Source organism: Polypterus senegalus, chromosome 1 (genome assembly GCF_016835505.1).
Source record: "Polypterus senegalus isolate Bchr_013 chromosome 1, ASM1683550v1, whole genome shotgun sequence".
Taxonomy (NCBI): Eukaryota; Metazoa; Chordata; class Cladistia; order Polypteriformes; family Polypteridae; genus Polypterus; species Polypterus senegalus.
In genome coordinates, this window is record NC_053154.1 from 214,173,913 (window position 1) to 214,188,940 (window position 15,028).

The 15,028-nt window shown below is 39.9% G+C and overlaps 1 protein-coding gene across 4 annotated transcripts in view; it reads left to right on the forward strand.

The window, feature by feature from the left end:
* The window catches only part of unc5b (unc-5 netrin receptor B), a 309,730-nt gene that overhangs the window by 238,917 nt on the left and 55,785 nt on the right, over window positions 1-15,028 (forward strand). For 2 of the 4 annotated variants that reach the window (XM_039768689.1, XM_039768698.1), the window contains exons 5-11: window positions 6,435-6,615; window positions 7,401-7,568; window positions 8,404-8,568; window positions 8,972-9,001; window positions 12,506-12,697; window positions 13,781-14,182; window positions 14,314-14,401. In XM_039768689.1, the coding sequence (XP_039624623.1) occupies window positions 6,435-6,615; window positions 7,401-7,568; window positions 8,404-8,568; window positions 8,972-9,001; window positions 12,506-12,697; window positions 13,781-14,182; window positions 14,314-14,401 (1,226 nt within the window). The remainder of the gene's footprint in view (window positions 1-6,434; window positions 6,616-7,400; window positions 7,569-8,403; window positions 8,569-8,971; window positions 9,002-12,505; window positions 12,698-13,780; window positions 14,183-14,313; window positions 14,402-15,028) is intronic. The other 2 variants (XM_039768707.1, XM_039768715.1) reach the window with 2 other exon arrangements.

Consider the following 15,028-nt stretch of genomic DNA (forward strand, 5'->3'; position numbering starts at 1 on the left):
ATGTGATGCTGTGATTTTTCTTCCATAAATAACAGCGAGTAACTCTGTAGGGGCCTGGAGGAAGAAAGGCATACTTACACTGAGTAGAGTACATGGTGGCTAATCCTAGGAAGATACAGCAAGTGTATAATCTTCAGGAAGGAATGTACTGTGCAGAATTGTTTGTTCCCAATGTAAACCTTGAAGATTAAAGACTTTAATGTATTAATAAATTAATAAACAAAACATATATACATACATCATATACTGTATATATATTGTTGATCGAGGGAAATACGGGACTTAAACAAAATGATGTGGTGCTAACTGGGAAACCACACTTACTTGAAATGAAGAAAAGAACTGAAAATAACAAGCACATGATAGCACAAGGGTTAACAAAAGGTGATATTTTAGCCATTGGCTTCATAGAAATAGGCTCTGGAGAGCAGTCTAGTCACAGGATCAGAACTCCATAACATGATCCACTTATCTCCTGAATAAGACAGCAACTTTTCAGAGAGCCTTGCTTGTATAGCTCCCAGACTCAAAGGGACATGGTCAGTTACTTTCAGTGGGCATCTTCACTGAGCTGTGGGTAATAAGAGTTAGTGATTGTGCCCCAACTCCCCTGTCTCCCCTTCTTTAAACGAGCCCAGAAGGTGACCTTTGGACACACATATGTGACAGTATATAGAAGGACTGGACAAAAGAAGGTTTGTAGTTGTTCATTTGGAAAAAGACATGCAGGTTATGGTTATTACAATAACCTTGTTAGCTCAGTAGCTTTATTAACTGTATTAACTCAAAAGAATGAGTTAACCCTAATCCTAACTCTAAACCTAACCCTATTGGCACAGTGCACTTAGGTACAATATCATAAATACTCAAATTGCCGGCCTCACATACTCACAACTATAAACCTACTTTTGCCCACAACTATATATGTTGTCGCATTTGGACTTCTGAGTTGCACAAAAAGATAGCCAGTAGGATGCTTACAAACCAGGCTTTGTTCTTGAACTTGAAGACACAGAACTAGAGTGTTTATTTAAGCACACAGCAAACTTGACAATTTCTTCAATTGCTCTACTCCAGTCGTGGATTTCTTCAGATTCAAAGAACTCAAAAGCATCTTCCTCTGAAGTGACCAGTTGAAGGGAATCAGAAACTGAGCTGCAGACCGTCTGAACAGAACAAATAACAAAATACTGTGTAAATATAAGTGACCTGGCTTTACAGCTTCCTAACACTGTGAGATATATGATTTACTCACTGCTGCTTTAGCTCTTTGTAATTTATTCCACACAGGTAAATTCTAAGCTGTTTGAAAGTGTGTTTTCTATACTTAAATTAGCCTTAGAGATCAAAAGCACAGCATGACTGCTCGTAGTATATATAATATATATATATATATATAATCTGTCTATATTATATACATATATGTATATATATTATGTTTATTTATATATATATATATATATATATATTGTAAAAGATAGCCCGGCCACAGACAGACACGACTCCAGATGTCCACAACACACATGATTTATTTCTCTTTTCCTACACACAATCACAGCGCCCAAAGACTCACAGTCCTTATTCTTTCCTTCTTCTGCCACAACTACTCCACTCCTCGCAGCTCCATCCTCTTCCACCCAACTCCAGCTCCCTGAATGGCGTGAGGCAGCCCCTTTTATCATGCACCTGGATGTGCTCATGGTGCTCCCTGATGATCTCCCTTCAGCACTTCCTGGTGTGGGAGAAGTGCTGCATGGGCACCCGGTAGCACTTCGGGTGTACCTGCTTCCTGGTTGTGGTGGAAGTGCTGCGGCGGAAGGCTCCTTAGACCTTCAGGTGCCCCCTGGCGGTGGCCACGGATCCCCACAGGGTTGAGTATTTCAGTTCCGTGGCTCCCACACATTCCAAGATGGCTGCCCTCTTGCGTCCTGGGGAAGGAATTGCCCTGCTCCTGGTCCCCTGCTTCTCCAGGCTTCCCGGTGGGGCAAGGTTCCCGACCGTCTATCACAATATATATATATATATATATATATATATATATATATATATATATATATATATATATATATATATATATATATATATATATACTGTATATGTGTGAGTATGCTGCAGTGGGCACTTAAAGGATCGATTTTTTGATTCTAGTACTGAACTAGACAGCACAAAACACTGGAAGACTAAATTTGGATCCTGAGTCAATCACTATTTTTGTGGTGTTTACACATTTTGCTTATGTGTACACTGTGTTTTTCTTCAGGTTTTCCATTTTTCAGCATAAAGATGTGTGTGTTTGTTTAAAATGGTGACACATATTTGGCTCTTAAAGGCTTAACGTGCATGCCTTTGTTAGGTGTGGGCTGCCTTAAGCCCATTGTTGCCAGGATAGGCGTTGGCTCCTGCAGCCCTAAATTCGATTAAACAGGTTTTATGATGGCTGAAAGGACTTTTTCCCTGTATGTCAGTGTCTATGCTATGATCAAGTAGAAGTATTTTGGAGACAAAGCAAAAGTCTACCTTATAGTCCAAATTTGGCAGTGGTTCTTTGTAGGGGTATAGCTGATTGCTTCTGTCGAATTCAAATGACTAGCTGGAATAGAAGACCAGTTTTGTGAACCAACATGGAGGTCCCCTCTGCATTCACCTTGTTCTTTTGCCTGCAAAGAGTAAATTGTTGTGGTTATGTGAGAAAGGTGTGTGCCTCCTATAGCCAATGAGATGATTGGTTCCTTTGGATTGCAGATATAACATCAAAATCAAAAATGAAGGACATATTCCATTTATTTTTACCTTTATGCTGTTCGGTTTTTCCATGCTGCTTTATATGCTTTATGCCTTACATTTGTTATACTTTTGTTGCCCTATTAATTTATACAGTTATACCCACCATCCCCTACACCATTTTTATTTAATGCCTCCTTTTTCTATTTACAGAGAGGTCAACTACAAACAAAAATTCAGCTATTGATTCTTCACATCTGAAAAAATGAAACAGAAGTGAAAGGTTTATGCTTCTAATGTACCGACTGTTACGTCTTTGCCCCTGTTTTCTTTGATCATAAATCAAATGGTCTTGTAGATTACCCATGTGTGTTCCACCTCTCTGTTGTTTTTAGCAATTTTTAAGGAGTCTCCATTCATCTATTCAGACGGCCCTGCAACTTCCATTTCCCATTTTATAGATTTGACTTAAAAGGATCAGCCGTGAGTTATCTGTTTCGGCAGTTTGTTAAGATCCGCGGGCTGTGAAGAGCCGATTTGTTTTGTCTACTTCAGCAGTCAAAGAGCGTTTGCTCTCATCTTGAATGTCATGTATTACGGACTGTGAACAGGAGTCTGTCATCAGCTGTTTCAGTAGCTAAGAATATGTCCATTCCTGAAAATTCTGTGGGATAAAAGAGATATTTCAAACCAACTAATTATACAGAACAAGCACTACAAATAAAAAGAATCACAGCTACTTGGGGATACTTAAACGTGACAAGATTTGAGTGAGCTGAACTTCAAACATTAATGTAATGAACAGACATTGACAAACACAGACACACATACACAACCGTGCCGTTGTAGTGAACACCTTTATATGTGAGGCTGTGCCTGAAATAGTGTGAGAACTTTCAGTCTCCATATTGCAAGGACGACTTAAGAAAGTTCAGATACTAATTGTGAGGAAACATTTAGTGAGATGAATCTTTTCAATATATACATACTGACATGGCGTTTATAAAATGGAGAATATTAGGGAGGATATCAGATGATTCTTTAAAAGAAGTTCTTAAATAAAGGCACGCATGATTGGGGTAAATGTATACATTTTACAAAGAGTTCTGTCTGCTGTGGGGCTGTTAGTAGGTAGACATTTAGGAAGTGGTACCTTGGGGATCTTCAGATCACAGTCACGTTCGGGTTACAGAATGGGGATCCTTGTGGACCTTCAGATCACTGTCACATTCTGGAAATGGAACGTAAACTTGCAGAACTGTGGTGAGCTTGAACAGTCTGTCAATGTCAAAACGTTTTTTATGTTCTTATGTGCAGCATGACTAGAAACAGATAAACAGAATGACTGACTTCTCACTTTCTGTATGATGGCTGACATCGTTCTTGGAATGAGAAAAAATGAACTACCTCTCAAGTGCATCCGCTAGTTCATATAGCATTTTTGGAACAATCAAATTTCTGTCTTGAAGTAGCCAGTTCATTTCTGTTTCACATTACAAGGGGCATGCAGGGATCCCACCAGACATAATTAGCTTGCTAAGTCAGTCAATAGTCATTTCTGAATGTATTCATTTTCACTATCCTGTATCCATGATGCTTAAAATTAAGTAATGCTGACCAACAATAATGGCATTTCATAAAATATGTGCCTTCGGTAATGGATTGACAGAGGTAAACTAAAACTCCTAAGTCCCTAATATTATGGTATAGCCAGCATTTAATTCCTGGCTCAAGCTTGTTATCTTTTTTTTATTTGGTTTATTGTCTTTGATATAGTGCGTTGATGAATGTGTGCTTGTTTTCCTTTATTGATTGGATGTTATTTTGTTGTATTATGTTTTTTATGATTTTTTTTGCCTGTACCTTTTTTTTTAACATTGGCCTCAAGGAGGCAGGACCCCCTGTGGCTGCAGCTGGGCAGCCTCCATCCAGTCCTTTATAACCCTGTAAACACTAAAGTATTTTGTTTTGATATTGTGGTGCATACATGCAGTATGTTTATCATCTCTCTAGTTGGATTATGATTATGTGAGTTCTCTTATTTGATTATGTTTTTGTTTATCGAACTTTGGCTTTTGTTAGATTAAAGATTCTGGATAATTGAATGGCTTTGTTTCCTTGTGTGGTTTGCCTGTTTAGGCATATCCCTTTTTATTCAGTTTATTTTGGCTAGAAGTTGCATTTTTCCATTTGTGAGATTTTGAATGTAGTAGTAGGGTGTTGTACCATGTTAGCTATTATGGATACAATGAGGAGTCAAGCAAACTAACATATTTTATTGGCTAACTAAAAAATTACAATATGCAACTCAGACCCCTTCTTCAGGCAGTTTATATTCTTGTTTGTAATTCATAATTACAAACTGTCTGAAGAAGGGGCCTGAGTGGCCTCAAAACTTGCATATCGTAATCTTTTTAGGTAGCCAATGAAAGGTGGCATTTTCCTTGACTTTTCATTGAGATTTTGATTGCCAAATAAAATTTCAGTCTTTTTGTCAAAAAGCCCACTTCTAGATTTTTGGGGTATGGCTCATATTGATAAAATGTCTCAGTAGACAAGTGAGACCTATTCCTGGTGGCAAACACCAGTTTTGAGAGTCCTGACAATTATAACATTTAACATGCAGGGTCAAACCACTGGATAGATGTTCATTATACGTTTGTAGAAACAAAAGATGAAAATCTGCAAAATGGAAACTTCTTTATATATGAAACACAACTCTTTTCCTTTATTTCTGCATAAAGTTAGCGTGAGAAATATCCGCAGCTGCTAAATAATATAGTTTCTGCTAATTCACCCAGTCACACATGTGTATGGGCCAATACAATACAATATACAGACATGTTTAGAAATCAGACAACATTACCCCTGGATGAAATCTGTAAAGTGGGTGAAGAAAAACATGAAAACAAAAATTAATTTAAAAAAAAAACAGAAACTGGAAAATAGGAGAAGATTCTGACTGTAAACACTACTACTACAGTTATTTCTTCGTAAAGTCACAATGGAAAAGCGACAAGTCTAGCCTAAACACTGATCTATTAGTATAGCGTAAAAGATGCATTTGCCAATATATTTTAGCCACATTAAGTAAATGAATGTTTCTTTGTTCCTGCTAAAATAATGATTAAAATAACCAACACCTACTCAGCTGCTTTCCATTGATTGCCTAATCGTGACCACCTTAAAGGCCATGTGACTTCCAGCTATCACTTCACTTGTAGCTCCTGTACATGTGTGAAGATGAAGCTGTTAGTTCAAGTGGTGCTGGATCTCGTTACAGGTCATCAAGCAGTTTGTTTCTGAGGATTCACTGCAGGCTTATAAAAATCACTCGGCTGTGTTGAGAGCCTCTGCCCTGCACAGCTCTTGGCTAACAAAAACCTAGCAGAATTGTTTTAAATAAATCAATAGTCATTTATACAGTGCTGGATACTCATGAGTGGGCCTTCAACTCTGACCCCCTGTTTATAAATCTGAGATGTGTTTGAATGCAATTAGAGTTTACCGCTTCCATGGCACTTATTAAACAGAAGACTGCATTCTCTGTAAATTGTATGAATAAATAATAACAAAGCTTATAGACTGTGAAAGATTTCAGACTGATCCACTTTTCATTGACAGTGCCAAACTACAGGGGGATCTCAGCGGAAGGGTGGCTTCTGTAAAAAGAGGGAAGGTTGTCTGACTTTTATTTGCTCTTCTGCCCCTAGGTGGAATGGCTGAAGAATGAAGATCCCATTGACCCGGCTATGGACTCCAATTTCCTGATCACTATTGACCACAACCTGATTATCAAGCAAGCACGGCTCTCCGACACTGCAAACTACACCTGTGTGGCCAAAAATATTGTAGCGAAGCGACGCAGCACTACTGCCACCGTCATTGTATATGGTAATCCTGCAAAGTTAACTACTTCTTAATTGCATCTCAAAAAACAGTAACGGTACTCATAATAAATGTTGAGTTTCATACCTTGGAAACTTTTATCAGGATATCTTCCGAGTCTTAAACAGTGGTGGACATTGCTTGGAAAGGTTGATGGAGATGGCAGTATGCTTTTAATGACGGGCCCAGAAACAGTAGCCTTGGACACAGATAGAGGATTATGGGAGGCAGAAAAAGAGAGTAATTATAGGGGGCAATGACAAAGGTTGGGAGACATGAATGATAAGAAAGGAATAGAAGGAAAGGGAGTAAAAAAGTGAAGAGGAAAACAGGACAGCTTTTGAGCATGGCACTCAGTAAATAAATAATTAAATGACAGTAAGTAATTTTGGTGTCCAAGGCGACTGCCTCCCACATACATTCTGTGCTCTGCTGTCACAGCTCGGTTCATCTTATGATGAGAGAATTATTCTGAAGGCGAGGACTTGGCCCTCTGATGTAGGCATCATTACTAAACAAATTTGGGGGGTCAGAAGTCATTTTTTGATAGGCAAGGTGACATGAGGTTTAGTACTGCTGTCTCAAAGTTTCTAAGAGACTGGGGTTGAAACTTGGAATTCTCATTGTGTCTCTGTGGGCTTTTCACTGGGGCACTATGGTTCTGCTCCACCATCCAAAAGGCTTGTGAGAGTTAATTGGCAAGTTGAAATCTAGGGATAAATCAATTGGGTTGAGTAGATAGATAGATAGATAGACAGAACTTGCTTCTCACTCTACTTTTCTGTTTCCAGTGAACGGTGGATGGTCCACTTGGACGGAGTGGTCCCCGTGCAACACCCGCTGTGGACGAGGCTGGCAAAAAAGGACCCGGACTTGCACAAACCCTGCTCCCCTAAATGGAGGCTCCTTCTGTGAGGGTCTTCCATATCAAAGGATTGCCTGTGCCACCATGTGTCCAGGTATTGCCCTTGAAGAGGCTCTTTTTTGAGCCATGTTTTTTTTACACTGAACAGATGCAGAGTCATAAAATAAATAACACAAGATGAAAACATTTGCTGTTGGTTACAGTACTGGGGGAACAGAAAAAGAGCGTCTTCAGAAATACACTAACCTGGCAAATGTGAAATTCAAAGTAAATACTCCATATAATGAAGAGAAAGAGAAGGTCATTACCTAAAGCATCTTAAGACCTGAATTCCCATTTCTCAAGATAAGGCTTAAGTGACCTTTTGAGCCTAATGATGTCTGACATGACATCTTTTGAGATGAGATATGAATGCCCATTGTCTCAGAGCTATAATCCTTATGATCCCTGACCCAAATGTTAGTCCTGTACATCTGAGGTATTGACCACCATCAACACCTTCTTCAGTGACCATGTCTTAACTACGGCCAGTCATATTGTTAATTTACCTGAGGCTCCTTTTTAGTGGAGATCTTGACCATCATTGTGGTTTCTCTAAATATCATGGGAAGAGTTTTGTTCTTCACAAGCAGCATTTACTTTGAAGTTTTTTTCAAATCTTGTGCATAAACAGTGTCATCCCCATTCCCTACTGTTCATTTGTTAATTAAGCATCCATTCGTAGATGATTGCCTGCATGCTGAATCACCTATCACTACATTTTGAATGTCAGCCCCAGGTTCTAGACACTCTGCATTTTGATCTGCTCCATGCGGCAGGTTCCCAGGGTGGTCTTTGACTGCTGTGTATTTTTCATAGCAGTCTGGGGATTATCAGCGACTTCCTGTGGTCAGATATTAACCTTGGGCTCTCCTGTGTGTGTCTCCTAGTTGATGGTGGCTGGACTGAGTGGACTAAGTGGTCGGCCTGCGGCACGGAGTGCACACACTGGCGCAGTCGGGAGTGCCAGGCACCAGCACCCAAAAATGGGGGCAAAGACTGCAGCGGTCTGCTCCTGGAGTCCAAGAACTGCACTGGTGGGCTGTGTATGCAGAGTGAGTACAACGGACTGCGTAGGATCATAGCAAGGCCTCTGGGAGGCAGCTGAAGAGGGAGAGCCTACAGCCAGATAGACAGTTTATGTAGTAGAAGTGAGAAGGAGCACAGCTTGGAATGAATACCAAAAAGTGACCTTTTTTAAATGTGAAGTCCAGTTACTGGCAGAAGAGACAGCACGTTCTGGTTATGGGGTGTGCTGCTTAGGGCAAAGCAACAGTCAGTAAGAGCAGTCAGCATGAGAAAGCATTGTTCTCCCATCATTCATAAGCTGATTTCTCAATGGGGTGGAGAGCTGTCTAGAGCCTTGACTAGTCAATGGTTCCAATATATCATCCCATCCTCATTTTTCATTCCTTTATTTGGTTTTGTTTTGTTTTTGTTTTGTTTTTTTTCAAACAGATAAAGTTTTTAATGAACCTATTAACCATCGTAAGTTTTCATTTCATTTTGTTTCTCATGTCTCACTAACATGCACCACTGCTTCCCACGCTAACACCATTTCTGCTTGGGCAGGGCATGCCTTGGGAAAAACCTGCAGCCATCTTTACAAAATCAAGCGTTTCTTCTTTTTTCTTTCTTCTGGATGAAAAAAAAAGAAAAAAACTAAGGTCACATCTATTTGTGGCCAGAGTTCGTTCGTTCTTTCTTTCTTTCTTTCTTTCTTTCTTTCTTTCTTTCTTTCTTTCTTTCTTTCTTTCTAACTGCTTGCAGGATCATCAATAGTGCATAAGTAGATGAGTGGCTATCACAGACGAGATATGTATATAGATAAGCTATGCAAAACATCCCTACATCCCTTTAGCTAAGATGCTTCATGGCCGGCTTTGAGTGGCAGCACTTGGGGGTTTTATTTTGGAAGGGTCATTTACACCAGAAGCGTCTAGTTTTCTGAACCAAATTCTGAATGGCATTTTGTCAGTGATTGAGTTAAAAATTAAATATGGACACAATCTTACTGCTTCGTTATAAGAGCTACCAGCTTTCATTCCAACTGAGCTCAAAGTCAAACCTTAACAACTGAAGTTCAAGAAATGGACCTTTTGCTGCTCTGCATTACCATTCATCTTGTGGATTTCTTTTCCATGAAGCTAAAGAAATTAATTAATAAATGTTGATCCCATTATTTAAATTATTGCAAAGTAGCAAAGATGGTATCATGTATTATATGGTAATGTATCATCTCCTGGTAAATAAAATTGAAACGTACGAGTACATTAAAAAGAGATAAAATCCAAAGTGAATGCAAACACATTCCACTAGTAATTCAATAAATATATATTGATTGACAGACAAAGTAGCAAATTCTTAATGAGCAGACACAGGTGGAATTGCTAATGCACCAGGAGCCTCTGCGTGCGATGCAGTGATTTATGTTCGCTCATTGTGCTCTTTGAAGAGCCGGGGAGCATTGTCGGGAATGCTTGAGTTGCCTGTTCAAATGCTAAACTATATGCAGTTCTTATCATTAAAAAGAATAAACGCACACCTTTGCTGTAATCCACAAGCCATACCAAACACACCAGCGTCTTCTTCAGCCCATAGGCTGAGTGCATGAACAGTTTATGCAGGAAATCTAGAAAAGCAATAAACTCAGTTCAAGTCGTCGTAGGCGGTTGCCACAAGTTTAATTTGCCTTTCATTAACTGAACTGCAGCAAATTGTCCTGTTCTCAGGTTTACAATGTGAAATCAGGTAAAGGTCCACATAATATATTTTATAAGAATGTATTCCCTTTTTGCTAATTTTTTTTTTTTTTTGCTTATAAATGGAATGCAGGGAAGGGAATAACATAAAGTGAGCTCATCCACCACATTTAACTCTGTTATTTGCCCCTATATGGGCACAGTAAATGTAAGAATTTTTTTAGTAAGCTCCATTTATATTCTGAAATTGAAATTGTAACAAGCATAGCAAAGGCACAATATACAACTCTGAGAACTTAAGCATCGCCTGAGTTTGCTAACCTCTCTTTGAAAAGACGGTCTCAAGCTGGTGGGTTAGTTTTGGCAGAAATAGAATAATTAAGCAAAAATTCATCAGATTGTTAGGAATTTTCCTATATCTAAAAATGATTAGTCGGAAAACATACTGATGCTGTGGTACTCCAGGCCTAGGACTGAATAGCATTGAATCATTCACAAGTCAAAATTTGATCTACATGGGTTTTATACAGGCACACTCACATGATTGTTTGATTAATGACATATCACAGCGTACCAAGTGCCATAAATATCAAATGCCTGTATGTTATAATAAGTCCAGTCACTCAAATGGGTGATCATTATTATTGTTATTGTGTCCTGTCGATTATGTGGTTTCAGTAAATGAATGAATAACAAAGTGGCATTGGGACAGGCCTTAGTGTCTTGTCACCTTGAAAACTGTTTTGAGTGATTTTGGAAATTAAGAACATAAGAAACATTTTGATGAGAATGTGTCTTCTGATAAGAATATTTAGTAATACTTTAAGTACTTCAAAAAATGGATCTACTACTCATAATTAATGTTATATAACAAGACATAAACAAAGCATCAATAAAGTGGTTAGTATCTCTGTAATGTGACCTACTAAAATAACCTCCCTTTGGGATAGTCAGAGGTGGCTTAAGTAAGACATGTTCCTCACGACATTGCCTGCTTCAGTATAAGACATGTGAGTCCTTCACACTCACAAGTAATGTTACCACTGTATCAAAGGCTCTTAATTTGCTACACTAAACAGAAATGAATAAACACTTCACTGAGGCTTTACATGTTTTATTAAGCCCAAAAAGAAGGTCTTGTTACGCAACAACATCCATCCATCCATTTTCCAACCCACTGAATCCGAACACAGGGTCACGGGGGTCTACTGGAGTCAATCCCAGCCAACACAGGGCACAAGGCAAGAAACCAATCCTGGGCAGGGTGCCAACCCACCGCAGGACACACACAAACACCAAGCACACACTAGGGCCAATTTAGAATCGCCAATCCACCTAACCACCATGCCTTTGGACTGTGGGAGGAAACCGGAGTGCCCAGAGGAAACCCACGCAGACACGGGGAGAACATGCAAACTCCACGCAGGGAGGACCCGGAAGCGAAGCGAAGTAATAAATGGTTTTTTGCAGCACCCAAACTAAGTGTTACTAATTGATTTTAAACTAAGTGATTATTAGGTTCTTGAAATAGACATCTAAGAACGTCAATTCCCTCCTTCTAATATGCAAATTTTGCAGAGAATAGGTAATTGGTGCCCATTGTTCTCTGTTTTTTGAATTCCTGCCTTGACACAAAGTTAACAAAATAACTCGTCACAGAGTACTGATCAATCATTTGAGCGTTACAGCACCTAGCTCCTAAAAGGTAGTCAGGTTCAGACCATCAGCATTGTCATATGGCACTCCTCAATCATGCCGCCAGGTCTAAGACTATACTGTTTGAATCAAATAATTCCAAAATTCAGTTTTGTATGCAATACGTCATTAATTCCTCCATCATACCAGTTCTAACTGCCTGTGGATTGGAGTGGGTGTCTTGATGTGGCCTTCTAGGGGCACAAAGTGAAGTTTGATTCATAGATTTTTGTTTGATTTCCTGTTACCATGGCCAGTTCTTTGAAAGCAAGAACGCTCAGTGATCACTTAAACATGGCAATGCGCTTGCATTGCTTGTGAGACCTTATAGTCTGATAATACAATATGTAGAACGCTTCTGGTGTCAATGCTTCCCTTCTACCTTGGGTTTTCCTGATATTTCTCAGTAAATATTCATATCTAACATCACTGGGTGTTTGTATTGTGCTTCTCAAGTCATATTTTTGTAGTATTCTAATCTTGGGCGTCAGTTTTTAATGGTGGCTTGATGGAAGCACTTACAAGTTAACGGGGTGAGTGTGTTTTTCTACATGAAAGCTTTTTAATATGCTCTTTCCCGTCTTTTTTATTTTAGGCTTGGAATCCACTGGTGACGTAGCACTGTACGCCGGCCTGGTGGTGGCTCTTTTTGTATTCTTAGTGATTGTGATGGCGGTTGGTGTGGTAATTTATCGACGGACTTGCCGCAATTTTGAAACCGACATCACAGACTCCTCTGCAGCCCTCACAGGCAGCTTTCATCCAATCAACTTTAAACCACGGCACGGTGAGTGAAAGGAAGCGTTTGTTTAGGGTGTGCGGTATAAGTAGTAGATGAGCCAAGGTGGGGTCACAGCAGATAAATGGTGTCATATTTTTGGCTCAAGGTGTACATGACTCTACTGACACCTGAACCTGAGGTCATAGATGTTTCTGGCAATTGAGGTTAATTGGCAGCACCAAACCAACTGACAAGAGTTCAGGAGAGTGTCCTCTGGTGGGTCTTTACTTGTGAATCAGTGACTATAAAGACCAGTATTGTCATAAAGATGTGTTTGAAGACAGGGAGGGAGAACACAAAGTATGGAGTAATTAGAAGGTAACCTCTGCTGACCTTCTGTATTAAAGGGACACTTACACTGTCTGTTCAGTTTAGTGGCTACCTCACTTCCTAGTTTCCTGATACTTCCAAACTCCATTCTTCATTTCACCCCCTGTTAATTTTTTATTGTCTTGGGCCACTTTTCTCCATGCCAGTATCAAGTCAAGGAACAACCAGATTAGAGCACTCTCTGGTGGCTCCCTAGTGTTGCTGCACTTTGAGCCTACTTCATACTTTAAAGTTCCAAGTCTCCAAGGCAGCTCCCAAGACTTCTAATTTTTGCTTTGAGCATATTAGCTCATGTTGGATCTATTACCTTGAAATAATTGTATACCTGCCAGTCTTCCATAACTTGTCTTCTTGGGCTAGAAGATGAGACTCCCCATGGTGTGAGTTGAGGTGTTGACCCATAGCATCCTAGGGTGAATTACAGGCTTCCTTCAAAAATAACATGCTTAGTCTTTCAATCTGGTGACCATGTATGATTTATTTTCATTGAATAATTCCTAATAACAGTATACCAGTTTATTGTAGCACATGAATGCCCAAACTGGTGAGCACATGGACTTTCCAACTTTTAGACTGGGTTTCACTTACCCTATCCTGTATCACCTGTGCATCATTCCCTACCCCTGTTAGTCCCAAATGGAATATTTATAAAAGGTTTGTATCATTTTCTTATATACGGAGAACTTGAATGGATTCAGAAATGTAATTTTTTTTTCTCGACCTAAGACACAGTTTGCAGCCATTTGTTTTTCTCAACAGACAACTCTCACCTCCTGAACACCTCTCTCCAGCCAGATCTAACAGCTAATGCAGGACTGTACCGAGGGCCTATGTTCTCACTGCAGGATTCAGGGGACAAGATTCCTATGACCACCTCACCCTTGCTAGATCCCCTGCCCAACCTGAAGATAAAGGTCTACAATTCATCAACAGTGTCTTCTCTGGGACTGCCCAATGGTGACCAGGTCGGCGAATTTTATGGTCAAGCAGCTGGCACCTACCCAGGTGGGGGAATCAATAGCAATCAGGTTCGGGACAGTGAAATCATGAACATCAAGAACAAGGCACTTAATTCATCCCACGCCCCACCCAGGGAAACCACCACCACCGTGAGTGGGACATTTGGGTGCTTAGGAGGCCGACTTTCTATCCCTAACACAGGTACTCACATTTTTAGAGCGGTTTTGTTTCTTGTGTTCAGTAGCATATCCAGATAAAACTTAGAGCTATAGAGCTTAGAGCTGCAGTAACTTTTCAAATTCAGTACCTGTTTCTCTTTTTCTCTCCAACAGGTGTAAGTCTCATGGTGCCTCAGGGTACCATTCCTCAGGGCAAGTTTTATGAGATGTACCTCATCATCAATAAGCATGATAGCACTACGTGAGTCTTCACATTTCTTTTCCTTTTAAGATCCTGCAGTCCCTTTTTTCTTTAGGTAGACCCTGTGGCCACATTGTTGACTGTCACATTGACCTTGCTCTGTTATACACTGACCGCATTTCTTGCTGTGAAAGGGCTTCACTGTCATTTACTATCCTCCTCTCTCTGTCAGGCATTGCCCCAGCATGTGTACCATGTCCTGCACTATGCTGATATCGTGATGTTAAGGCACTCAGACACTCTCTTCTCCTGTCTGGTCTTAAGTCATCTTCTGTACCCCTTTTATCAGACTCCTTGTTGACACTGATCAAATATATATACATGCTCTATCTGAAGCTGATCCAGTCTTTATAATTTGTAGTTGTGTTTTCCCACTTGTCTGTAGCTGGTTCAGATAGACCTCTTCTCACTGATGCATTGGAAAACATGAAGCAGTGAGACATTCAATGTCCTTTAAGTGTATGTATTCATCCTCATCGTCTTGATGACATGAGGCACAAAACAGGAGCCAGCTCTGGCTATGGCATCCATCTAATATATGACAAGCTCTCACACACACACCCAACCTCAGGTATTTGAGGCCAGTTTAGAGTTGCCACTTAACCTATTTCACACATTTTTTAGGGT